The following is a 25,358-nucleotide window of genomic DNA, read 5'->3' as shown; positions in this document are numbered from 1 at the left end:
AAAGAGGGTCTCTGTGATTGTGAATAACAATGGCAAGGTCGATCAGAATCAATTCCCCGTGCTCGCCGCCGTGGGAGGATTGGTCAATGGTCGCACTGTTGGCTAGGGCCAGTGCCACAATCATCGCAGGCTTTTCCGTCGGCGGCGCGGAGGACAAAGAAAAAGAGTATACACCGACCGGAGTAATCAATCTACCTGATACCTATATCAACGGGTATTATTGTGGCGACGAGCGAGGATGCGAAACCGTTTCCCCCGCCCACAGATTCCAGCGGGCCATTGATATTGCATACAATCCCTGTCGGGATATCGAATATTTGCAGTGTTCGATGCGGGCTCGACTTCGAGGCGCGTTTTCATATGATCCTTCTGCAGCCGGCGCCATGCCAATTACCTGTGGTTTCATCAGATGAGGGGCTGTACTCCAGACCAAATTTGCTTATCATATGCCAGGTACGCTGCGAGCGCGCGCCTTGCATACAATATTGCCGCGGTATCCCAGCTTGACAAATACCTGCCAATGAGACAACAAATGCTCCGACAAGTGACATGATAGTAGAGACAAGTTTCAGAGTAAACCAGGCGAGGGTTTGTCTCGTCCGGCCACAGACATACTTCCAAGTTTAGGTTGGACCTGTTCGACACCGTCTAGACCGATCAGTTTGTCCGGCCTACTGCAGGAACAACTGCGGAGAGAGCGCAGCCTTGCAGCAAGCCAGGGACTCGTCGGGTCTGCCCACCAGCCAATGTCCGCCGCAGCCTGCCCCATTTTCAGGTTGGCAATTGCTTCATCGGAGGCAACGGGCATCGATGTCGCTCAAAAACGCGTCAGTCTACTACATCCCCCCCAGTGGGCGTGAGGACAGCGTTGCACAAAAATGCCCGTCAAGATCCGGATCGCTCTGATTTCCTCAGCCAAACCCCGGTTTCTGGCGTGGTAACAGTTTGCTCAAGGTTCTCTTTCTTTGTCTCGACGTTAAAGAGAAAATAACCCAAAGCTTACTCCGGACTTTCCAAAATCCCTTCCATCGTCAACAGCTGCTAGCTCGGCCAATAGTCTACCGGTAGTGCATGGGTGAAAACTCCAGGCGGACTTCCGATCAACAACTCCGTATGACGAAGTAGCCCTGAAGTTGGGGCTTCATCTTTGATCTTCGATGGAAAAAGCAACCTTATCACACCGCTCGCTCATATTTTAGATAACAGCGATAGTGCAGCAATGACTTAATCGTCATTCGCGATACATACTCTATGGAGGCTTGAGCGAATCCTTTGAGCACCCAGTGATCAACAACGCATACCTCATTGTTCATCGTGACTCCAATCCCAATTCTCCAATTCCCTCGCAGGCGAAGTCACAGTCAAAGCTCACAGTCTGGCAGGGGCACTGACAGTGACAGCTCCGGTGCGGCAAGCAAGGGAGCCTGAGCTAAGCTAAGATGAAACTAAGTGAGCTGTCAGAGCTCAGAACCAGAACCAGAACCATGGATGAGATTGAGCGCCAAACTTATACTCTCTCGCGCAGTCACCCGTAGGCGCAAGGATATGGTAGGGCTTGATGATCCCACGCCCGAGAGTTACCACGCTTTGTCGCACAGGTATCATTACGCCGAGTAACAACTTACGATTCCGCAGAGTTTTTCTCTCGCTATCTCAGCCCATTGTTTGTGGGACGCAAACTCGGGCCTGCCGCATTGCCTGGGCTCGCGCTGCATAATTGTGAGTTCCAGATGCATGAAGATGCATGCGGGCAGAAAAATATGACGCTGCTGCCTAGGCACTGGCTCCAATATTGAGCCTTCGGTAATCGACTCACTCTTCCTGTTTCCGACTTGTGAAGCATCGCTCTTTGTACAGAGCAGACCTTACTCAACCTCTAGTCTAGACTGCAGAGAGTCTGACTCTGGCGGTGGGCAGACTGGACCACCACCTCGGCCTGCAAGTGGGGGGACCTCTCAATGCGTTACATAAGCCCGAAAATCAGCGACAATCCATTGGCCACGCTAAAGATAGAGCGGAGCGCAGTGCACCTCTATTGGTCCTTTGGAAATAGAGTGCTTTTTGACAGGATGGTTCGCCGGAACTGAGATCATGATTGATGAAGACGAGGAACTTCAGACGACACGCGTCGGAGATGAATGACGATATGGGTACGCTCGTATGAGTTTGAGTAAAGCAAGATATCGAGGTACTTTCCCTCGGCCCGGGCCTGCTCCCCCAAATTAACAACGGCCTGGAGTTCGAGATTTCGCGCTTGGAATAGGAATCCTACCGACGGCCGTTACCCACCTTTTAGATTGTTTGCCCGTTGACGTCGTGCCATACAGGGGCTACTTGAAGCTAGCAGTTTTCTAGCTGGTCCATACACAGAGCTAGAAGAGCTAGAAGGCTTCGAGAATAAAACGGCGCGTCTCGCTTACTCTGCTGAAGAATTGCAAGTTCCACCATAGCTATCCCAAGCGAATCCACACTCCACACTGTTGATGAAGCGCCGGAGATGGCAAGTCACTACTGCCAGGTCCCGTCCTGGATCCAGTATCCAGTATCCAGTATCCGGCTCCGACGTCAAGTGTCTCGCGGGCCGCGGCAACCAGAGATGAGTATGGAGCTTGACGCTGATTTCGAGCTCCCTAGGAGTGGTATATGGAGACCGAAGCTCCCGGCCCATGAAGCTAGAAGGCTTCTAGAAGGATACGGAGCAGCGCCCTTCTCTCATCTTCTTCGGATATTGGCCGTAAGCTTCTATCCACTCTCCTTCCACTGCACTGATATGGCAGGCAGTCCGAGACCGATATCTCCGACGTCAAGCCATATGGATATGTATGTATGGGACTCGGAGCTCCAGTCAAGCTAGAAGCTAGAAGCTCCCCTCCGTAGCTCCGCGACGCTAGAAGGCTTCCAGAAGGAAATGGTGCAATCATTTCGATGGAGTCCAGGTAGTAGGTTGATTACGTACTTGACCGGCAGACGGTGGCACCGCGGCTCGACCTGCTTATTTCGACAGGACTACGAGCAGCGATGACTCCGTACTGAGAGTAAGACGGTCATCTTCTGTCCGCGCTAACGATTCGAGATTTCAGAGTCGAATCACGAATGCCTCCACTGCATCTCCTATGCTCCGGGCCTTCGCCGAAGAACCGAGATTCATCCTTCTAGACTAGTTCTGTAGCCTTGTAGCCTTGTAGGGTAAAGTAGACGGTACGGTAACCTAGCAGCAGCAGCAGCAGCCGACGGCCGTGATCACTTCAGCCTTTGAGTCTTCGAGTATACTACCGTAAACATCCGGTAGTGAAAGCCGAGGAGACGTCGTCTCAAGATTCACCGTCATTTCTTAGCGCCAACGCCAAGCGGAAAACCGTTGTCGCACAGACGGCGCAAATGTGACCGGTCAATATCATACCCTGGTCGGTCGGGGTGTCGGGGTATGGATCAGATTACAGGGTTGGGGAACAAAGAAATGGCGCGGCGATACGAAGTTTCTTGATAGATATAACGGCCGTTGCTTTAGTGGCTTAGTGCCACTTGCGCGTATCAAACCAAAGCAACGGCTATCACGAAGTTGATAGGTGATAGGCATGTCCCGGCGAAGGTGAGAGAGAGGTGGGCGCTCTGCCGCAGGTACGGAAACCGCGCTGTAAGGATCGCCGCCGTCACGGCCGCCTTGCATGAATACAGTATGACATGACGCCCATCGTCTGATTTTCGAGTCCCGCGCTGTGGGTGCGGAATTGGATGACAGGTCACAAAAACCCCACTCGCGGCAAGGCAAAGGCAAAGAAGCTGGCAAAGGAAAGAATGTCGAGCCCCAAGTTGTAGACGCAAGTGTAATCCGCGTATAACGCACTCCAACAATGTTGACGGCAGACGAAAGACCTTGGGAGGTGTTGCTCTTGGTGATCTGGCCACGAGGGCCTCTGAGGGCCAGTGATACGCGAATATGACAGCTGCCCTCCCGCGCGGGTGGGTGCCCGAGACCCGCCACGGGTCCCTTGCATTCGTTTCACTTGGGCTTTTTGACGTCCACTACCGTTCAAAGACGAAACTTCTGACGGCCCTTGTTTGTGCTGACATGCTGCTGATGATGTCTTGACGCTCAATTCGCCTCTCGGTGTCGAGCAGTGCCGAGCATGCCGTCGGCCCGTGAGTTCCAGCGAGAGTGGAATGGGATGGTCTAAGGATGATGCAGACCCAGCACCATGGTGGACGAACGGGGCGGGTTACTGCCGTGGTGTAACGTCCACGGGTTTGAGGGAAGGATTCCGACCGAAGATAACAAAGATACTCTTACGAAAGCCGAGAAATCGTGGTGTCATTCGATATCTGGTACTGTTCGAGGATTGCCGGTCAGGGCCGTGATCCGAAGCAGTGCTTGAATCGCCTCGACAACGCAGTTGAGGTGAGACTTGCGGGTCCCAATCTTGTCTCGCAAAGTCGTACCACAGCCAGCGACGGCCTGTCCAGACTCGACTCTCAACTATCGTTTTTCAGAGTCAATCGACCAGCAATGACTTGCATATTCACAGACACAGCGGGCGGAAGGAACCGACCGTACCAGAGATGCGATATGAGGATCAGACGTTGCCATCCAAGAGACCTGCCCAAGGTGGGATACGATGCGATGTGGATGTGGATAATAGACTCTTGCCACAGCAGTGCAGCCACACTGTTCACAACTCTGATGCTCGTACTGCGAGTCGCCAAGACGATAATGCAGTGGAGAGACGAGACACATGCGACCGAAGCGAAGGGCGAAGGGCGAAGAGGGGAGAAGGATAGAGTTGACAAGCCACAGTCTGAAACGCGCTATCGGCCTCATCTCCGCGCCTCCACCGCGTCCGCCCTTCGACCACTCAGCGCTGTCCCTGCACCGACAATCGATGTGACCGTCTGTCAATAGAGTCGCCTTAGGCTTTGTATAGCGGCATTCGATTCTTCCACGAATGTTCCATTACCACTGCATTGGGTCTGTCCTCCGTCACTATCGCCATCTGATATTCATTGCCACCGTCCAATCTCGCACAATAATAATGTCAGTGCTGCGTCAATTCCAAATCCTCGGCCGCAAGGAGCCCGCTTCCACGTTCGAGAATAACACAGCCCATCAACTTGGAACCATTACCAACATCGGTACGTATCACGGTATCCTAGAGTCAGTACGAAGTCTGAAGAGTCAGTGGCGCTAATAATAGCCTTTCTTCTGGAGCCGTCCTGACAGATTCGTGCCCACTACTTGGCAATGTTTGACTCGCTTCGACAGCACCATCGTGTCGGTTACTGCCATAATCCTGATATCAGCTTCATCTGATACACAGATCGCTTCAGATATCGAGGCCGAGTCAGTTGCTATCCACTGGCTAGGGAAAAGAGTCCTTGGATGGACAAACGGCGATGCCAAATCCTGGGGAAGACCCGAGAAATTCCTTAGCGCACCACGCCCAAAGTTACGTTCATTTGCCGATTTAGGAAGGTATCACTCAACCTCGTGGGCCTTGTGGCAGGGAAAGGATCATCTTATACCCGAGAGCTATTGATTTTTGGTTCAACGCCTGACTCTCTTTTGGACCCTCGTGGACTGTGAAGTTAGACATGGTGCTAAGGGTTGATCTCCAGCATGAAAAAGCAACGAGAGACCCAGCGAGAGATCACACGTGCAACCCGGTTGGAGTCATGATTGACAGTGGATGCAGGACCGGCCAGTGCAGCCACACAAAAGAGCAGAGAGGCCCGTGGGTACCGTCGAGCTCGTTCCTACAGTAGCGCGGACGGTGGACTCGGTCCGGAGTCTTTAGCACGCGTGCTAAAACCCTGCTAAACTCTTCTAAGCACAAGCGTTGCCGTCTTCCAAGGCAGTGATCTCGATCTATTCCGCGAACGGCAGGATGTTAGCCGTCCGACCCGCGGTTCGAGCAGAGAAGAGGAGACGTGGGACCCGGAATCTTGGTTGCGCTGAATGTTAATCCTCAAGGTCCCTCCAAGCTCGTGGCCGCAAGATTCTGGAGTCTGCAGAGTCCAATTCTTCTTCACAGCTTGAAGAGGCATGATTTGCGGCATTTCACGGCAATCCACGGTCCATTGGCTACTCCGAAGAGCCCGATATCTCCAGGATTCTCGTCGACGGTCGGGAACTTCCGCGATAGGCCTCCAGGCCAAGAGACCCAAAAATTGTGGACAAAGCAATCTCCAGATAACAACATGATACGCAAATACGCAAGCAGCAAGCCATGGCTGACATCCCGCGAACCTTTGCAATCCTCTACTCCGGAGTACGAACCTTGTCAATGCGCCGCCACCAATCGGCTTTGTGGCAAGACAGCGTCAGATGAAACAACAAAGTACAAAAAACTCCGACTTGACACCTGTCTCTATTTGTCCGGCGATCAGTATGTCTCCGAGCAGCCAGTAGGGTCAGCCTTTGGAGAGCCGGCGAGTTGTTGCTTTTTCCTTCCTCTAACGAGTCCTCCAGCCAACATCAAACGCGAAAGGGCCGAGCGAAAGGTGATAACAAAATTCGCAGTGTCAATAAAATCTCACTGGACCCAAGGCTGCGGTGGCCATGAACTCTATCTCCAAGGGATCCAGTCACCCAGAAACTCCACAGAGAACCCAATTTGCCATCTTGCCATGGACTCGGCACCGAAAGCCATCTGTCCAATCGCGGAGGTACATCAATTCCGCCGGTGATGTGTTCACGAGAGACTCGGAGCTGGACCGTGTCCGGGACGTCCCATTTGCTTATCATAACCGCGTGGGTCGCCGAGTCAGCGTGATTATGCACGTCGCGGTCGCGGTCGCACGGAGCAGCGCAGTTCCTGAGTGGGATTTCTGCACGGGGATTATGCGCACGTTCGAGGTTTTGTGCCGCGGACGGCGGACCAGGATCGACGCCGGCCGGACCATGTCCAGCCTCTGGATCTTCAATTTGTACCTGTGAAGATCGACCGATGTGATTGCTCAGGCACGATCTCAAATCTCTCCCAGCCCATGAGAACGAGCTGATGAGCAGTGATGTACAGGCACATTTTCTCGGCTTTGCTTTCTCGAGTCATTTGCTTTGTAGGGTGCTGCAGGGCCGCGAGTCGGTCACTGTCAAGCGAAGCTAAAACTGGCATATCGCGCCACTGTCGTATGACAGCGAACCAAGGACGGTTCGAGTGATTAGCAAACATGACCGGGAGAGTTCTACCGCACCCATGGTTCACACTTGCCCGCCGACCGCGGGTGGCTGGAGCGCGCCAGCGCTTTCTGAAACAGTGACAGATACGGGCGTCCGGCGTGCACTGTTCACTGCTGTCCGTAGTCCATGGTCCATGTTCCGTCTCTGCGTCGCAGGACCTTGGCGGCTGGCACGAGCCACGACGAGCCATGGTTCATGTTGAATTCGACTTGCACCAAAGTCCAAAATTAAGACGGCATTGCGGGGAGCAGCTGTTGCTATTCAAGCTGTATGACTCGGTCCTCGCCATTACGCGCGATTTTGACGCCAGAATCACGGGTAGCCGCTGACGAGGTTTTCGGTGTAGTCTATCAGAGATATGTCCGTGACGCCATGAGTCCATGATACGATTCGAGCATTGACCCGTTTGAGCTGTGGTGGGATTCCCGGAGCAGGATTTCTCTGCTGAGCGTGTCGAGGTCATCGAGAGATATCCGCTCATGACTCATGTAGTTTTTCGGCAGCCGTAGGGCCGTAGCACGCAGTGTGCTGTTTATGCAGCCATTTTTGTAGAAACCTGTTTGGCTGGTCTTGTATAAGCGAAGTATACGTCAGGTCTTTTCTTGCCGTAGCGTTAGGGACTTAAACTAATAGCTCAATGAAAGTTTCGTCTGTTAAGTCACGGTAATTACTTTAATGGTAGTAGAATTGGTAGGTTAACTGTTTCAAAGAGTTATAGTATATCGGTACGCAAATATATATTTCTGAGGAAACTCCAGAAAACAACGATTCCTGACCCCAGCAAAAGATACGTATGTCAGTAAGAGAACCATTTCAACTCATAGAAATTATGGCTGTCATTCAGAACATTCATCTTGATTAACGACTATTAAATTAAAATCGAAAGTATCATCAATTGCTCAGGGGCAGCCCTAGTTCCCTGGGCTTCTCGCTTTCGCGCTGTTTGCTGTACAACGAACTAGCTACCTCTGGAGACAAACCTTCTTACTTACAATTAAACTTCCTTACGTGTGATCTATTGGGAATAGATGCTGTGATGTCCTGATCACGGTCAAAGAGAACACGCAAGATATGGTAGCAATGACTTCTTTCGATTCTAAACCAGGAAGCACGGCGCAATGCCTAGCTGTTTGGCGATCGACTGGAGCTAGAAAACAAGAAAGCGGCTAGCATCGCTGGGAAGACTAGGCGCTTGTTCTCGGTGATATTGGTAGTACTACAGACAGCCAAGATACATGGTGTGTTGCAGGAGTGATTAATGACAGAGGAATAGTTGAGTGAATAGAGAATTCGCTTGCTGTGCTAGACGCACTACACAGTCTCTACGTTCAGATGGCATTTTATCTGTGATCTTCATCTACGCACGCACGCTCCAGCAATGGCAGGCGCGGTCTACAAATTATCGCTAGTGAAGACATTTTTGCGGCGGAGGCAGGTGCGACCAACCATCGCTTCGTCTGGTCAATGGAAAGCCCGAGCCTGGAACTTGAACCTCTTCTATCAATTTCATCACATACTGGAAATTCGATAATGCCTTGAGCCAGAGCTGACTGCGCTGCAGAGGGTACTGATGGCTTTCAGACATGAGCATGGAACAATCCATGATTGAGCGGAGGCGAGCTGCCATGTCAACCGCTTACACGTCCACCCATCACCCAAGGTTCCTCTCTCCACCACCAAACAATCTCCAGATATAGCTCCTCTGCGCGTCGATTGCAGCACGCGCGACCGGTACTTCCGGCTCAAATGGAAACATCCCACGATACGAGCCCGGCCAAACGTGCAGCTCCGCCGTGCCGCCACATTGCCAGATGCGCGACGCATACACAACCGCTTCATCCCAGAAAACCTCACACTCGCCGACATCGATGAATGCGGGCGGCAGACCAGACAGATCCGTTGCTCGGGCGGGCGCCATTAGCTCGTCCACGTCCACAGCGTCGCTATCCCCTGCACCACGACCGAGCACATGGTCCCAGGCCACACGATTCATGGCAACCGACCAGGCAACACCCGCTTCGAACTGCTTCGCTGAGACGCTGTCGTGGCGGTCATCTAGCATTGGCATTGAGAGCATCTGCGCCCGGACGGCTGGGTGTTCGCGGTTACGGGCGAGGATGCATGCCGCTGCAGCAGGTGCGGCGCCACCTGAGCCCGCATACATTAGGATCTTGGGCGCGTCGATACCCAGCTCCTCGGCGTGATTGGCGAGATAGACCAGGCCTGCGTAGCAGTCGTATGCTGCGGCGGGGGCACGGTGCTCGGGGGCGAGTCTGTACTCGACACCCACGTGGACGGCGTCAATATTGCCATCGATAAAGAGGTTGATTGAATGGTCGAGGCCCATGAAGCGATTTCCTGCTATTTGGCCGCCGCCGTAGGTATGGTAGAGGACGGGCCGGCGGTGGCTCTTCGTGGAAGACTCCTTGGACTGGAAAATTGGGAGCGTAACGCCTGGCTGGTTGGGGCTTAGGCCTGGCGCGGTGTGCTCGGTGTGTTCGAGGTTAGGAAATTTTTGGAGGATGTCGTCTGCGGTGGTGCCTTGTGTCATGGAGCGTGTGGTGGAGATGAGGTCTGTGTTTCCGGTGTCAGAAACGGCCGCGACGATGGTCGGGTATGCAAAGGCCGGATCCAAGGGGGGTCGAGGAATGGAAGAGGGAGGAGCCACGTCTTCCTTGAGAGGCGGCTCAGAGTGTTTGCCCGACATGGAGATCGACATGGTGTTGACTGTGGTGTTGTTGGGTTGAGATGGTGGGACAGAGACTGGGAGACGAGTGACTTTGTTCAGTGTAACAGTTGTGTACATTAACAAGTGGGAAGAAGGACAGGGTTGCGAAACAAATAATGAGCCTGGGGATGATAGGGAGAGGGAGGAATGTTTGTGACTTCGCTAGATGAATGACTAGTCTGTTGAGTTTCTTTGTTTGTTCCTATCCACTCATCTGCAACTCGCCGGTTTTTCACTCAATTGCGCCGATAACTGAGAGGCTCGAGCCTGCTAGTCCAGATATGGGCTTACTCCAAATCAGGAGTTCCTCTTCTCTGAGATCTTCAGAGGGTACATAGCTTTGACTACGACAGATTGCTCCCTCAAAGGCCATACGACATTCGAGTTCTAACAGTTTGAGGCTACCTCAACAACATGGATGTTTCGTATGATCTCGTTCATCCGAGAGTCGTGCTCTCTCTGAGTCGACGAGTCTTTGGGGACCGGTGCCGGTTTCAAATGGTGTGTATTTATCTATGAGGCAGTACAGGTCATCGTAGGCCCTAGTCACGGCAACAATAGTAAGCTTCATGCGCAGAGACGGGAGTACAGAAGAAAGTTTACACTTACATCTGCCGAACAACAAGTCCCTGGTCCCGATTAATGACCGAGCAAAGCAGATTATAGTAAACCGAGTACAAGCGGTTCCTATCATCCCACTCCTCCACTGGCTCACTCGGCGGAAAACGTCGCAAGTAAGTGCGTGTGTACACCTTGTCGTGGATCTTGTTGTGGTTGTTCCGCCACTCCCCAAGCTCCATCTCATTGTGCGCGTAGTACGCGGCAGAGTCAAAGATGTAGATCTCCCCTGTCTCAGCCGACGTCCCGATATTCCCCTCCCAGATGTTGCCGTGTATCAAGCAGGGCTTTACCTTCCGTCCTTCGGACTCGAGTGCGTTAAGGAGACGGGGAACAACGCGGTCCAGGGCCCTTTCGGCGAGTGTCTCGAGGTCCGTCCAGACCCCGTTGCTTTGCGCGTGCGAGGCCAAGACATGCCGGAAAAGCTTTGAAAAGAATATCGTCCAGCTCCGTTCCCACGAGACAGCCTGCGGTATATGCCCCTGGTAAGTCGTGGTATAGAGTCCGAACATCCCCGTGGGCGAGATGCTCCCACGGTGAAGCTTTGCGAGCTTCTCGCAGAGCTGCTCAGCATCAGGACGCTGTATATCGCCAGTCTTCATGTCCACGAACTCCGAGAGGAAGAAGTAGGTTTCTGGTTGTCGCTGCTGGAACCGACTCCAGCCGTATGGCTCCAGGACGAGGTCTGGCATTGTCTTGTATAGCTCGGACTGGGCGGCGTGTTTACCTTCCACTAGGGCTCGTCCGCTTGCCAACACCGCGCACTTTAGGAAGTAGAGCTTTGGGGCTCCGTCGGGGAGTTGGATGCTGAGTCGGGATGTGGCGGTCCAGGCTGAGGTGCCGAAGGACTCGGCTGAGATGAGTTTTGAGCCTGGTGGGAAGTACATCTGGATGATATCGTCCATGCGGAGATGAATGAGCTCGCTGGGGATTGGGGGATTGGAGATCATGATGGTTTGACTGACAACTTGGAGATGTGAGAGGGTATCTGGCTGGGAGAGTGCTTGTTTAATGGTGATGGGCCTGGGCAGGACAACAAAGGAAGCTTCCACCCGTGGACCACCCCGCTCCTCTCAGTCTTTCCCACTTGACAGATCCCAGAGGGTTGCATCCTTTGTGCTTCTCTTCGGTTCACCCAGTCGCTGTCATTTGTATTTCCAGTATGAGCAACATCTGCTGTCCCTCGAGGAGAAGACGCGAACCATGCAGACCCCGATCTCTTCGGCCATGCCCTCGAGTGCTACCCTAGAGGCATATACGGCCTTCACACCCTGACAAAGACTATACATCTTCCTGATCGTGGGCTTCGCGACCATCACATCCCCTCTAACCGCCATGATCTACCTCCCGCTCCTTCCAACCCTCCAAACGCAGTTCAGCGCCTCCTCACAAGCCATCAACATGACCCTGACCATCTACATCATCTTCCAAGCGATCTCACCGTTTTTGTTTGGCCCACCTTCTGATAATTGGCCGACGCCCCGTATACCTCCTAACGCTGGCCATCTACGCCCTCGCCAATCTGGGCATGGCGCTGAACAAACATAACTATGGTGTCCTTCTGTTCCTCGGGGCTCTCCAGAGCCTCGGTGCTAGTGCGGCATATGCCAATAGCTACGGGATCGTTGCCGATGTGTGCGTTCCTAGCGAGAGGGGTAGGATGATGGGGTGGGTGAGCATGGCGTTGAACTTGGAGACTTGCTTGGGACCAGTCATAGGCGGGCTGGTGGTGTACTTCAGCGGAAATGTCCAGGGGGTCTTCTGGGCGCTTTTTGCCGTGGGATTGCTGTTGTTCCTTCTCGTCGGGATGTTTCTACCCGAGACAGCGCGTGGTCTTGTTGGGGATGGAAGTGACCTGGGCAGGGTTAAGCTGTGGCATCGGAGCGCGGGATGATGTGAAGAGCATACGGCGGCGAGACTCACATAAAAAGGAACGCGAACCTGCAGCTGCGCGTCAATCCGGACAAGAAACCTCCAACTCAGCCTGAAAAGATTACATCCAGATCTTCATCTTGCCTCTCCGAATCCTCACCTTTCTTGACGCCCTCCTCTGCCTCTGGATGCACGGCTCCTTCTACGCAGTCAACTATATCCTCGCCGCAATTGTTTCTGACATTTTCACGAACATCTATCACTTTAACACCGTCCTTACCGGCCTCTCCTATCTCCCTCGTGGCGTTGGAATTATTAGTGGTGGGTATATCAACGGCCGAATCATGAACCACAACTACAAAGTCACGGCGCGCAAACATAATCTTCCAATTGACCGTGTCCGCGGCGACGACATGCACACTTTTCCGATTGAACTCGCCCGTTCGAGGGGGACACATTATCTCCTGCTTATCTCGACAGCGACGCTGGTTGCATACGGCTGGACCGTGCAGTACGAGAAACACTTCGCCATCCCGCTGATACTCCAGTTTATCCAGGGCTTCTAGGGCACGTGCTTCTACACGACATACAACACATTGCTGGTTGATGTATACCCGAAGAATCCTAGCACAGCTGCCACGACGGCGAGTATTGTGCGCTGTGCGATGGCTGCGACGGGAATTAGTATTATGCGGCCTCTGCTGGATGTTGAAGGCCTAGGCTGGTTCTGTACCAGCCTGGGGTTGTGGAGTGCTTGTTTTGGGGCTGCGGCTGTTTGGGCTATTCGGAGATTTGGAATGAGGTGGAAAGGGAAGAGAGATGGGGCCCAAAATGCCTCGGAAACATGAGATCTAGTTGCTAAGGGAGCAGAAGGATCCCCTCAAGCACGAGGGGGATGGAACCCGTCAAAATGTTCTCGAGGTTGGGACTCGGCGGCGACCGTGACAACGCCCCTTCGACTAACTGAGCCACCTCCATAGTCAATGCCGAGGCCAGAGACACAAAATGGGAATGTGCTATCGGCAAATGCCTCGAGGTACTCCGTATGTCTAGTGGACCCTCCTGATAATATATCCAGACGCACTAATGCACGCCCTAATACCCCAGCCACTGCCCGATGGTGCACGGATAACGAGGGTCCAGTACGGAGTACCATACAAAATATGGAGCAATTCGTTAAATAAATGAACGGACAGGTTCCTCCCTCAAGCTCCGTGCCTCACGAATCCTCCTTTCTAGTTTACTACTCTGGTTCCTCTTCTACACCTACTGCCGAACCCTGCTCTGGCGCGACCCGCACTCCGCCTTCTTCCAGGACTCGCACGTTTACGATCTAGATTACAGCCTGCACCGCGAGCGCGAAAGCTGGCATTTCATCGCGCGACATAATGCGGCGAGCAATCCGCCCAAGTACACGGAAGCGGGAGAGAGGCGCCCGTCGTCTGTGCGGCTATGGTCACGGTACGGCGCGAGCAGGACACGTACTTTGAAGCATCGGTTGGCTCGTTGTTGGAGGACTTGAGTGAGAAAGAGCGGGCGGTGCTCTACCTTACGGTTCTCTTTGCAGATACAGATCCGGCGGTGCATCCCAGTTGGGGGCTGACGTGGGTGGATAGACTTGTTGACGAAGCTGGAGGCTATAATGTCTCTGAGGAGCAGCTGGAGGATTTGCGGATGCTGGAGAAGGAAAGGAACTTTTATAAAAAGGGTGTTTTGTGAGTTCCTATCTCACCCTACTCAACTTAGAAACATTCTGGCTCGTGGGAACGAAACTAACCTTTGCATGTTTTGTGGCTATAGTGACTATATCTATGCGCTGCGGGCTTGTCAAGAGGTCAACGCGCGTTACACCATTGTCTTTGAGGACGACATCATCCTTGCGGCAGGATGGTTCGCAAAGACGCTGAAGAGCATGGCAAGCATCAGCCAGGACCATGGCCGAGGCCAAGACCAAGCAACAAAGAAGCCATGGCTGTACCTGCGCCTCTTTTACACCGAAACCGCGCTGGGCTGGAACGACTCCAACGCCGCATACCGACACATGCCGATAATCTTCCTGGCCCTCATGGCCTCGACATTCTGCCTTCTATTGCTCCTCCGCCGATCGCGCTTTCCGCTTCTGCACCTCTACCTCGACACCCTCAGCATCGCGGTGATCTCACTGCTCTGCGTCCCGGCTTTCATGGCATTGATCTACATGGTCGGCAAATACAGCCTCATGCCGCTCCGCGGCGTGGTGGAGATGAACAAGTATGGATGCTGCACGCAGGGACTACTGTTTCCAGCAGATCAGGTCGACGGTCTGATTGCGTACCTGGAGGCCAGAGGGCACGGGCAGACGGACTCGCTGATCGAAGAGTATGCAAATTCAAATGGACTGAATAGGTATGCGGTCGCGCCGCCAGTGCTACAGCATGTGGGGTTGAAGTCCAGCAGGGATAATACGGATATGAATACGCAAAGTACGTGGGCTTTTTGGTTTGAGGCGAATGAGCCGGGGGTGTTGAGGAGGGAGCATGCGGAGCTTTTGGAGGATGAGGATGTACAGGAGTTGTTGAGGGCTTAAACTTGGCACCAGGAGCTATCCCATGCCAATGTATAGTCCTACACAACGCCGATTCTACACTCCATTGCTTCATCGCTATCAGACGCGAAGCGAAGCAGATCAGCTACACTTGAAGTCGATGACGCCCGCCCTAGCGTTCATCAGGAGAGCAACGATTAAGCCGTACAAGCCTGCCATGCCAGCCCGTATTAGCCCTCATATCATATGGTATCATTCTTCAACCACCGGGACAGGGCCACAAACCAAGAACCTCGGCAAAAATCAAAACAAGGATCATGCCGACGTAGAGCCTCGGCTGCTGGGCCGTTCCTCTCACGCCTGCATCGCCGACAATCCCAATAGCAAATCTGACATCATTTAGCCAGCAGCCAACAGCCAACAGCCAACCGCCAACAACAATGATCCAGGAGTCCTTACCCAGCAGCCAGCCCGCAAAGTCCAACTGCCAGGCCAGCGCCCAGCTGTAGCAGACTCGAATAGAGGGCGACCTCCTGCGCGAGTGTGTTTGCAATCAGCACCGACACCACCAGGCCGTAGATGCCAAGGATGCCGGCCATGACGATAGGCACGATGTCTTCATCACAAAAAAAAGCAGAGGCGCAAATAGAATTAGCCTATGTGATTAGATCCATTATCTGGCTTTGAGTGGACGTACTCTTGACGATCAAGTCGGGCCGCAGCACACCAGCTGAGCAGACACCCACCCCGGCCTTTGCGGTTCCATAGGCTGCGCCAAAGGTTGTGAAAACGATGGCGCTAGTGCACCCGAGAACTCCGAAGAGCGGCTGATAGAGTAAAATCAACCGCTACGCCAAATACTGTCGAATGAGAAAGGACTCACTCCATAGCTCGGACTGCTGCGCCGTCAGCTATCTAGACTCACAGGGGCTTTTCACATAGAGACGCTCACCAGAATTCCGATTGCATCTCTTCTTATATTATCACCTTCCGTCTTCCTTCTTTGAACGGCGAGTTTGGTCTCCGCTTCACGTTCGCTAGGTCAGGGCGGGCTAGGTATAGGGGCGGTCTGAGGCTGGAGCAGGTAGATTAAATTATCAATCAATTATTGACGGGTGGAGAGCAGGCAGCAAGCCAGGGCCCTTTATATGCCTCACCGACTGTGGTCAAGACGAACTGGGGTCAGAAGACCCTTTGCCCCGTCGGGTCGGGCGGGTCGGGCCTGCGCCGGTGTGCATCACAAAGAGCTCCCTCGCCTCAGGATCGAGTGCGTGCTGACAGACGAAACCAGCCAGGAATAACGATACCACACTCAGAGGCTCCTCAGAAGACTTTGCAGTGCACATACCCTCATACCGAGATTTCTTACCCTCAGCAAGATCCCGGGTTTGGACGACTACCTAGAATAGGCAGGACCACTTAGGTAACTCCAATCCAGCGTCCCACGTCATCCACCTCGCTTCCAATTAGCAGTCTAGCACTTCCCCTCCTATTAATCGGCCTTTGCTCGTGCAGCAAATAGGGGCGTCTATAGGGTCGAGGCAGAACGGGTGTGAGACACCCCCACATCCACATCGGTCGGTATCTTCCGCCCCATCGATGAGAATCAATCGCGGTTGCCTGCGCCTCCTGGGCTTATTATTAACCGAGGTTCTGAGCGAAACAGTCAAGCAGCCGCTTACGGCCGGTGTGTCTACCTGTTCCTGCGGCCGTTCGTCGCTTGGCCAGTGCGGCTAATGTTGGCAGACCCTTGCCGGGCTCTGACAGATTAACTGTGCGGCATATAGGGAAGGTGAGGCGAGCGCGAGTGAATCTCGGGGGCCCACTGATACAGAATGAGCTCAATGTGCAGTCGAAGATGCGGTATAATAAAGCCATTCAAAGCCCTCCAGCTTTGGTTCGTCCCGTCCGATCTGCCTGCCGCGAGCAAGAAGCAAACTGACCAACACTGCTTACTACAGAGATCATAAGGGAGACCCGGCTAGTAGTCTTTAGGTTGGAGAGAGAAGACAAAGGGCAAGAAGCATTGCTCGATGAGGACCTTGTGGCCTTGGCGAACCAGCGTCTAGCTTCACAGGCCCCCGGGGCCACTACTGCATGCTATGCTATGCTGTCTATGGAGTATAGCGTTAGTGTTTCTATAATGAGGCTGGAAGCGTCAATCTTCCTCCCTTCTCTTTCTTTCTATTATCAATCTCTTTACGGTACACACTTACTTTTCTATCCCTTCATTTCCTCTTCCCTTGGCGCGGCAAGCAGCTCGGGCTCGCATAATCACTTGCGTGAAGCTGATGGTGGTAAAGGCAGGCCCTGCAGTACGGTGGTAGTATCTTGTCCCAGGTTGATAAGGAGCGTAGATTGGCTTTGCAGTGCATTTGCTGAATTGAGAATGGTTTTCTTCTCCGTCAGACCCCTGGTCTCTAGATTATTGAGCTGTTAGATTAATCTTTCATAGTGCTTCGTTTTTTACTATCGGACACGAGACGGTCCCTCGTCTATGGTACTTGATTTCAGTCTCTGTACTATCGACGCCCAGAGGCAAACAGTAACGCCAGTCTGGGGTCATGGGCCTTTCTTGAAGAGACCCGGGCTAGATTTCTTGCTGTTGTAATGACTCAATGAGATCTTCCTAGGACTCGACAATGGCAGCAGCAGCAGCCCTGGAGTGGCAGGGACATTCGGATAGAGTGAGAAACTTTCCCGTAACAACCCGGAGACCTTTCATTCCCTGAAATCTTGACTGTGCTACGGAGGCAATGTCTTTCAGTCTACTTGTCTTCTAGCGCCTCCGTCGACTCGTCTATCTCCAGTCCACCGTTAACGCCGGGCTACTGGCCATGGACCTATTGGACAAGCCAGTACATATTTCTGTCTCTACGAGTCTTTCGAAATCCTTCCAATGTAGCATCAACCAGGTATGCATGAACTATCCCTCCTCGGCACCGTCAAGAGCATCGCAAAAGACTCGAGGAAAAGATATAGAGAGGCCCTTCTTCCCTGCTCTGACCAGTCTCATCCAGCTCATCAACACCACCAGCCTCCAGCCCTTTTCCTTCTTCCTCTTCCCTAAGTCAACCAGCAACATGAGACGCGCCACTGCCCTCCCTGCCCTCGCAGCAGTCACGCTCGTAGGCCTTCCCCTTCCCTCCCTCTCAATCCTCCCTCTAATCTCCCACAACACCCACAGGCCCAAGCAAGCACCTCAACTCTCGAAGCCCCTATCCCTGGCTACGGCGTCGAAGAGTTCACCTGGGAAATGGACACGACCCCCCAACGGGCCCACTGTGCTCCTCAACGGCACAGTGCAAGAGATCTACGCCGAGCTGCTGAAGATAAACCCCTCCTACGACGGCGACTTCGCTGAGACCCTCGCCGCCGCACAAGCCGCCGCTGAGACCGAGAGCAAGACCTACGAGGCCGCTGATATCGATGCCGATGCCGACGCCGGCATCGCCTCCCTGCACAAGCGCCTCCCCGTCACCTGCAACAACTACGACGAGGCCATCACGCGCCGCATCCGCGAGGGCATCACGTACCTGCGCGGCGTTAGCGGACGGCCGTCAAACGGCCCCGGGCCCGGTAACTGCGGCCGTGTGAGCTGCTCGTATAACTCGGCGATTTGGTGGTGCAATGATGTATGTGCGTACTCTTTCTGTTCCTGTACTCCCAGACAACGGCCCCAGGGAGATGGAGGTACGACGAGGGCGGACTACTGTGCTAACATTTCTTTTTCAACGGCAGAACACCTCGTCCAAGACCCTGCCGGGCTTCAACAACATTGCCGACGGCGCCCAGGTCGTCATTAACCACTGTGCGCCCACGGATATCTATGTTGCGGGTGAAGAGGACCACAATGATAACTGGCGTGCTGTTGTTCGTCGCAGCCCGTGCTAGACCCGTTACCCGACCCATCCACCCTATCTAGGACCAGGGGTTTCCGTATGGTATTCTGGAGTCCTTGCCTACCGTAGCCATTGGGCTTTCTGATTACTGAAATTTGGTCTATGGTTTATGCTCCCTCTCACTTCCGCTCATCACTTACTTTTCAACAAAGATTGATGTGGATAGGACGGGAGGGAACGCGGCCATTACTGTTTCCATTTGATTTGTACATGCTGTATTTAGATCAAATTACCATAGATATCTGACCTCATTCACTCATTTGAGTCTTGTCACAGTCTTCGCTGGACCAGTAGTATCTAGGATCCTATACCTGCCTACCATAGGCAGGACGAGAGCTCTCCCCACCGTAGCATCTCTTGTACAGCCTATTCAAGCCTGCAGGCCAAACAAGAAGCAATTTGGGGATGGAGTGGCAATGCTTTTTCATCCGTTCTGTTCCAAGACTACCATAGCCAGTTCGCTCTGAGACCACCTTCTGTATAGACTGCAATCCTATCGCTGATATAACTCTGTCAGACGCGCGGGAGGAAAAGAGTGAGGTGGGGGCAATGAATCAATTGCCGAAAATGCCTGTCTCCGACGCCAGTTCAAGAACGCCAACAGCCAGACCGGCCGGGCCCCGTCTCTTCCATCTTGCTGCAAAAGGCCTTCCACCGACGTAACCGGAACCGTAGCCGCAGCGCAGGCCTACACCCACGACTCGCTCTTCGCAACAACCACCTCCTTATTCACCTTATACCCCTCATCCATCTTATCAAGGATCCCCTCCCCCTCAAAATTTCCCAGCACATCCAGCACAAAGTCCTGACAACTACAAGCCCCCTCCTCATTTTGGATGCGCGTGTTATACGCGATACCCTGATCGCCTCAATCGTGTCTTCGTGTATATCGCACAGCGGACACAGCTTGATCAGCGCGCCCCCCAAGCTCTTGATATCCGACCCCGTCTGTATAGAGTGGAAGTAGCGGTCGCGCGCGCCGAGGATCTGGATACTTGTTTTCTTATCGGGGGCTGGGGCGTCGATGTAGAGCGTCCAGTGCGCGATGCCGGGGTTGGTGGTTATGGCGATGGTGAGGGGGCGAGTTGCGGATTGGGGGTTGGAGGGGCGGTCATGTTGGACTGGGCTTTTTGGGCGTAGAGGGTGGTTTGGGTAAGTTGAGAGGTTATGTTTGGATAGGTAGGCGTGAGATGCTGGAGTGTGTTGGTAGGTAGTGCGTGGTGCGTTTGTGTTTGTGTGAAGAGCGCTGGACAGGGGGTTCTAAGTTCTTTAGCCTTGGTGATGATGAAGGTAAGCAGAGCATTTGAGGGGAACGAGCATGATCGATGGAAATATCTTGAAGTGCGGATTGAAGTCTGTTTCATCAGGCGCTGAAGTTGGAGGTTGTAGGTTGTTAGGTGGGATCCCCGAAGTTGGGCCTTACGATATCTCCCAATGGGACAGACAAAGCCATGCAAGGTTGAAGTCACCTGGGCGCTTACCTATCTAGGCACCTGTCGAGGGTGGCCTAAAGAGCTCGGAGTTCCGAGTTGCACGGTAAGTCTCAACTGGCCTGGACCACTGCCATCGGAACCGAAAATGTACCATTCAGCTCAAGCGGCATCCAGAACCTGTGGGACACCAACAGCCAAGCACAGTATTGCCGCTAGAAACATGCCTGGAGCAAACGCATTCTGCAAGTCCTTTGAATCAACAAGTATTAACCACAGCGTCATAAACAAGAGCCCAAGAATTGTAAAGGTACTTATTTATAAGACTATCTTGTATAAAAACTAGCCTTAAACCGCGTGTAATCCCCATTCTTTAGCCCCTTTTCATTGCTCTAGCAAAGTGTTAACCTTCTTTGGTATTATCTTCACGGTGTTACTCCTATTAACCAGCGAGGAATGGTGTATTCCCGCTAGAATCTACTTTAAGGTAATTACCATGTGCATAGGCTCGGGTTGAAAAAAAAGTATACTTATACTCTGGTAACTTAGGAAGCCTAATGCCCATGTAAATAACCTGGTCTTTGCTGTTATATAACTAATTAAACTGTAACCATGCTATTATGAGCCGAACCTTACCCCGGATAAGGGAGAAACAACTCATGCTAATAAATTTAATTCCAAGGCAAGTTTTCTAGGACAGGAGCCGGCCATGATTACCTTTTATATTATTATATAACTTTCTTAATCAGGTACAGAGAGCGCGGTTATCCACTATGTGTTGCGAGTTCTTAATGCATAGCCAAGTCTTTAAAGGTTTTATCTAAGCCCTGTTAACACACCAGTAGATTTAGCTTAGTTTGCTTGCAGGGGTATTTTATGGAACTAACATCATGGCGCCTGAGCTACCGGTTCCCTGCTGCTGTCCGCTATTAATATTGGCACTTCCTTGGGGCGAAGTAATTGATGGGCAAGACTGGACTGGATTGGTGGTTGCCGATGGTCCTGGTGCCGTGACAAACCGTGGGAGTATAGCGCCTTGTGGGATAGTTAAAAAGGCCTGCAGTAACTTTTTTTATAGGTTTGTACAAGGTTAACAGGCAAGTTAATATAAAGGTTATGTTTGTATTATTAAATAAATCCCCTAATTAGCATAATATAAATAGTCCTAGGCTTGGTTAGCATACCCTCTATTTAATCTATGTTAAGCCAGGTGGGCATCTGTACTGCACCGGGGGCGCGGGCCACTAGCAGATTAGGGTTCCTATAAGTTTCTTAATAGTTACTCTTGCCCTATTAAACCAAAATGGCTCCGGACAGTCTGCTGACAGAATAAATTGAACAAAACACTTGCTGTCCAAGAACAGCACTGCACTTGTCTGCTCACGTTAGCATGAATTTGTATCAAATCCCTTTGGCAAGACTCGCTTACCTTGGAAAATGCTGCGACAACGTCTGCAGCCGAAGGAATTAACGCGGCCGTGGACAACATTGAGATTATCACTTTCACGATCTTGGAAGCCCTTGTGCTATTCCTCAATAACTGCCTTAGCCACTTTACTACCTCAACTCTAACTTGACCACGAGAAGGAAAAGGCTTATTTTCCTCACAAAAAATGCTCTACTTGCAAAAACCCAGAGACAATAAATGTAGTCTTACTATGCCCCTGTGACCACCCATAAAAAACGTCAAGAGTTCTGCGAAAACAACACCTAAATATAAAATATTATTATTATAAAGGTGTTTTGACTGAGTAGGTGTGCTATTGCTAAGGTCGCTTGCCAGACCAAAACCAGTAATTTAAGCAACAAGAGTAGAGTTCTCTGGCCTCTTATAGAGGAGGATATTCAAGGCTTTGACATCCCCGTGAACTAAGACGCACTGATCGTGAAGACACCTGAGTGCGTCCGCGAGGCCTTCGAACTGCCCCCATAACGTGTACTTCAACCGCGAGAGCGGTTCTCGCTTTATCGAACCATCGAATAGCTGTTCCAGATTGCCGATAGCCAAGGGAAAAGTCAGATTATGACTAATCCTATTATTCTTGACCAGCTTGAAAGTTCCGAGCAAAGCAACAATATTGGGGTGACAAGTACGAGCCACACGACATAGGCTTCTATACTCTTGAACAAACTGCCGGCCAGTCACATTTCTGTTCAGTCGCTTCACAGCAAGCTAGAAAAAAATACTGAGTCAGTCAAAACAACCACGGCTGATCAGTATCACCAAGTTTGATATGTTTCCTGCGTACGTAGCCTGCGCCCGGAGACAACATGGCGCCAACCTCGAAGACTTTGGATGTATCCCCTCGACATATGAAGTGGGAACGACTTTTTGGGCCACTACTTCTCCATCCGATTATCGACAGAAGATGTTGTTTATCGTTGACCTGCACAGTCATTGAGAACGAACTGTCCCTACTAACATGGACCGTCGGTACTTCAGGCAGACCCTCTGCAACCGCAACTGAAGGAACATCATTCAAACTAGAATGAGGCGCAAAATCTTCGCGAAATGTAGCATATGGATTATAAGCTGAAGGTAACGGCTGGCTAAACAAATTCTCGGCCACGTTTACAGAGTTGTTCTATATTCAACATACCGTATTAGCATTGGCCACCGGCAGGGACTCGTCGCAGACGCCCTGGACCTCAAACGGGGACGTCCATTGCCAGCTTAGGTCGATACTTACCTCTGCTACAGATTTCAGGGCATAGGTAATTAGCCTTTCGTCGTCCGGTCCAGTCTCCCAACTGTACACTAGTCAGCTTTTCTTTCTACAAAAACAGTTTGCACAAGTCTAAGGTATTTCGCCGGCGCTCCGCGGCCAGGGGTATTCCAGGATGGTTAGACTTCGGCAGTCCACCTACCCGGGATGTCTATGTTCGCCAACATCGTTCATCTCTGCAAGTCTTGAGAGGCTTTAATGATTGCGTTCGAGGTCCAGAGATGAAAGAACCTGGTAAGCGAGGCGCGTAAGCATGAGGCTGATGGAAGTTAAGTTAGACGGATGACGTGACACCCGCGCCCCGGCGCCCCGTGTGCTGTGCGGCGTCAAAATCGAGATGTCCAGTTGGCTAGCTCCTACCGTACTGTATATAAAGCGAGTGATAAGTGATTCTGTACTACGCTCACCTGTCCGGCTCTTCAACCTTTAACCAAGCGAATTGAAGTGGCTGATAGCGCACACCTGCACAAGCAGATGTGTAATGATGACCCCCAGATCCAGATGTGCTCCGATAGTAGGAAATCGTCAACCGGTCTTCAGAATAAGCAACCCACAATCAAGAGGGTACGCTTGTAGATGTGGCAGTCTATCGTCCTAGAGCTCTTCTCCGGTAACTAAGCTTAAATACTGAGCCAGAACGACTCACGAAACTCTACTGCTTGCCTTAACGTACCGCTGAAACAGGCGAGCAGGCGACTTAGATAGCTTATAGACACTCTGCGTCTAATAATCTGCTTATGACATACCATGGTTGCCGCATAATGAAAGGCTCAATAAACCAAAATCCAAAAGCCGTGGTCACCGGGTACCTATATTACAACCACGAAGTATCTTACATATAAGGTCTGCGGGACCCCGCTGGATTACACCTGGCGAGCTGAGATGTGCTGAGCTGTTAGGTTGTAATAGAGGTCAATGCAACCAGATAAATGCAAGTTCATGACAGGATAATGGGAGTGAAGGTACAGGTACACTAATCTCGAGACCTTGAGACTACGTACCGAGCAGAAAACTACGAGCGCCAAGGCCATTACTCTTCTCGTTCTAGCAGGTGAGCAGTGCTGCCCTGAAGTCGCGCGACCGCAGCGAGCGAGGTGAGTTGGGAGGCTGAGTGGATGAGCTGTGGGGGGTGAGTATGTATCGCGCGATGCTCACCCCGACTGCGCATGACTAGGTGATCAGGGAGATCCTCTTGAATTCAAGTTATAAAGGTCTATGTAAAGGCTCTATTGCTAATAATATATACTAGAGGTGTTAATAATGTTGGAGGCTTATTGTACCGGACAAACCCTAATGCCCTTGTAACCAAGATGCTGTAACAGCTCTTCAGATAAATCGAGCTAATTTATGCTGGTGGCGCTCGTAGATTTACGCTTCTTACCATTCCATCTACACAACACTTGTTTGTATTATTTCTCCTTGATGCAGCTAACAAATAGTCCATCCCGTCCGAGCAGCCAACCGCTCCCCCCATATTACCCAGGGCGAGAACGCAGATTACACGGTAGCACGCCTTAAGGCAGCCATCGCAAGCTGAAACACGCAGTTTGATAAAAGAAACAATCACCTTTGACAACACGCACACTGATGCAATTGTGAAGGTCATCGGCCTCAGCCCGTGTTCAATAAGCTGGCTGCTTGATGCCGGCGGCGAAGCAGCAAACTACTACAACGAAGACGGGGTGACCTGCCTCTGGTTCAACAACTATGAACCGGGACCCGTCATCCAGGACGCCGTTGCACAGGCTGTTGCGGCAGCTTGGGATGGATTCTTTGTTGTTCTATGGGGTTCGGTAGCTATACCGTACCGGTATGACCAGATAAATCAATTCGAATGGCTATATCTCAACGAATAGGAAGATATTGCGTTTTAATATGCGCACTTGGCCCTTAATTCTATCTCTCCATTCTTCTTAGTGTTTTGTATGTTGCTTAATCTATTCAGGATCGCAGCAACTGGATATAAGATCACTAGTCTGTGTATATTATCTAGAAGCAGACGCATGTTCTTCACGCTCCTTTTAGGCCTCAGTATAGCGCTTAACTTAATCTCTAAGGGTCTTTGAGTATGGCGCCAACTCTGCAGGACCTTTGACTAGTCGGTGTATATACTTAATAAACTTGCAATATTGGAACCCATATGCATAACAATCTTAGCCGTTATTACACTAATCTTTCAACTCTTGTAGGTATACTGCCAACAGATTCAAGGTTGTAGCTGCGCACTGCAAGGCAGGGTATATCCCGTTCTCTTTCCCGAACAGGTCAGCCAAGGCTATGGCTAATCCGGATGCGATAGAGACAAGAAAATGTGTTGTGATCTGGCTGATAAAAGCCGGTCTATCTGCTAAATGCGCATGTAAAAGTAAATCCCCTTACGATTC

The 25,358-nt window shown here is 51.8% G+C and overlaps 10 protein-coding genes across 10 annotated transcripts; 4 read left to right on the top strand and 6 right to left on the bottom strand.

Moving 5' to 3' along the window:
• Positions 1-3,772: 3,772 nt before the first annotated feature.
• BDW74DRAFT_158857 (uncharacterized protein) lies at positions 3,773-4,574 on the top strand. The gene has a single exon (XM_073725383.1). The coding sequence runs from the start codon at positions 4,162-4,164 to the stop codon at positions 4,354-4,356; it is 195 nt and encodes a 64-aa protein (XP_073580985.1). The 5' UTR covers positions 3,773-4,161; the 3' UTR covers positions 4,357-4,574.
• A 1,156-nt stretch (positions 4,575-5,730) lies between these two features.
• Positions 5,731-7,823, bottom strand: BDW74DRAFT_158853 (uncharacterized protein). The gene is made up of 2 exons (XM_073725382.1): positions 7,014-7,823; positions 5,731-6,955 (listed from the first exon to the last, which is right to left on the bottom strand). The coding sequence occupies exons 1-2, from the start codon at positions 7,362-7,364 to the stop codon at positions 6,470-6,472; spliced, it is 837 nt and encodes a 278-aa protein (XP_073580984.1). The 5' UTR covers positions 7,365-7,823; the 3' UTR covers positions 5,731-6,469.
• A 1,002-nt stretch (positions 7,824-8,825) lies between these two features.
• BDW74DRAFT_169717 (Alpha/Beta hydrolase protein) lies at positions 8,826-9,893 on the bottom strand (the record flags this gene model as incomplete). The annotated part of the gene is made up of 1 exon (XM_073727041.1): positions 8,826-9,893. The coding sequence occupies one exon, from the start codon at positions 9,891-9,893 to the stop codon at positions 8,826-8,828; it is 1,068 nt and encodes a 355-aa protein (XP_073580983.1).
• Positions 9,894-10,308: 415 nt separating this feature from the next.
• Positions 10,309-11,425, bottom strand: BDW74DRAFT_169716 (uncharacterized protein; the record flags this gene model as incomplete). The annotated part of the gene is made up of 2 exons (XM_073727040.1): positions 10,309-10,444; positions 10,512-11,425. 2 exons carry the CDS (start codon positions 11,423-11,425, stop codon positions 10,309-10,311), a joined length of 1,050 nt encoding a protein of 349 aa, XP_073580982.1.
• Positions 11,426-11,855: 430 nt separating this feature from the next.
• On the top strand, positions 11,856-12,958 carry BDW74DRAFT_181100 (uncharacterized protein; the record flags this gene model as incomplete). Its single annotated transcript, XM_073729921.1, has 2 exons — positions 11,856-12,003; positions 12,513-12,958. The coding sequence occupies 2 exons, from the start codon at positions 11,856-11,858 to the stop codon at positions 12,956-12,958; spliced, it is 594 nt and encodes a 197-aa protein (XP_073580981.1).
• Positions 12,959-12,998: 40 nt separating this feature from the next.
• Positions 12,999-15,073, top strand: BDW74DRAFT_186973 (uncharacterized protein; the record flags this gene model as incomplete). The annotated part of the gene is made up of 4 exons (XM_073731364.1): positions 12,999-13,040; positions 13,603-13,836; positions 13,869-14,107; positions 14,193-15,073. 4 exons carry the CDS (start codon positions 12,999-13,001, stop codon positions 14,956-14,958), a joined length of 1,281 nt encoding a protein of 426 aa, XP_073580980.1. The 3' UTR covers positions 14,959-15,073.
• BDW74DRAFT_186969 (V-type proton ATPase proteolipid subunit) lies at positions 14,682-16,270 on the bottom strand (the record flags this gene model as incomplete). Its single annotated transcript, XM_073731363.1, has 5 exons — positions 14,682-15,128; positions 15,202-15,305; positions 15,376-15,532; positions 15,614-15,764; positions 16,265-16,270. 5 exons carry the CDS (start codon positions 16,268-16,270, stop codon positions 15,058-15,060), a joined length of 489 nt encoding a protein of 162 aa, XP_073580979.1. The 3' UTR covers positions 14,682-15,057.
• A 1,729-nt stretch (positions 16,271-17,999) lies between these two features.
• Positions 18,000-18,810, top strand: BDW74DRAFT_181097 (uncharacterized protein; the record flags this gene model as incomplete). The annotated part of the gene is made up of 2 exons (XM_073729920.1): positions 18,000-18,551; positions 18,658-18,810. The coding sequence occupies 2 exons, from the start codon at positions 18,000-18,002 to the stop codon at positions 18,808-18,810; spliced, it is 705 nt and encodes a 234-aa protein (XP_073580978.1).
• A 696-nt stretch (positions 18,811-19,506) lies between these two features.
• On the bottom strand, positions 19,507-20,138 carry BDW74DRAFT_181096 (uncharacterized protein; the record flags this gene model as incomplete). Its single annotated transcript, XM_073729919.1, has 3 exons — positions 19,507-19,623; positions 19,677-20,078; positions 20,133-20,138. 3 exons carry the CDS (start codon positions 20,136-20,138, stop codon positions 19,507-19,509), a joined length of 525 nt encoding a protein of 174 aa, XP_073580977.1.
• A 1,776-nt stretch (positions 20,139-21,914) lies between these two features.
• Positions 21,915-23,162, bottom strand: BDW74DRAFT_158851 (uncharacterized protein). Its single transcript, XM_073725381.1, has 3 exons — positions 23,117-23,162; positions 22,939-22,999; positions 21,915-22,833 (listed from the first exon to the last, which is right to left on the bottom strand). Exons 1-3 carry the CDS (start codon positions 23,146-23,148, stop codon positions 22,444-22,446), a joined length of 483 nt encoding a protein of 160 aa, XP_073580976.1. The 5' UTR covers positions 23,149-23,162; the 3' UTR covers positions 21,915-22,443.
• Between the last annotated feature and the right edge of the window lie 2,196 nt (positions 23,163-25,358).

The sequence above is a fragment of the Aspergillus multicolor genome (assembly GCF_047715735.1).
Source record: "Aspergillus multicolor strain CBS 133.54 unplaced genomic scaffold BDW74scaffold_25, whole genome shotgun sequence".
NCBI lineage: Eukaryota > Fungi > Ascomycota > Eurotiomycetes > Eurotiales > Aspergillaceae > Aspergillus > Aspergillus multicolor.
The sequence above is the reverse complement of the archived record's forward strand: the minus strand, read 5'-3'. Positions and strand labels throughout refer to the sequence as shown.

Bases quoted from the DNA above. Each gene is read 5' to 3' on its own strand.
- BDW74DRAFT_158857 (XM_073725383.1), top strand. From the start codon at position 4,162: ATGGGATGGTCTAAGGATGATGCAGACCCAGCACCATGGTGGACGAAC.
- BDW74DRAFT_158853 (XM_073725382.1), bottom strand. From the start codon at position 7,364: ATGGCTCGTCGTGGCTCGTGCCAGCCGCCAAGGTCCTGCGACGCAGAG. The intron at 6,956-7,013 runs CTGTACATCACT...TTGAGATCGTGC, and splicing joins GCAAAGCCGAGAAAATGTGC to CTGAGCAATCACATCGGTCG.
- BDW74DRAFT_158851 (XM_073725381.1), bottom strand. From the start codon at position 23,148: ATGAACGATGTTGGCGAACATAGACATCCCGG. The intron at 23,000-23,116 runs GTAGGTGGACTG...ACTAGTGTACAG, and splicing joins GGCGAACATAGACATCCCGG to TTGGGAGACTGGACCGGACG. The intron at 22,834-22,938 runs GTAAGTATCGAC...TGTTGAATATAG, and splicing joins CCCTGAAATCTGTAGCAGAG to AACAACTCTGTAAACGTGGC.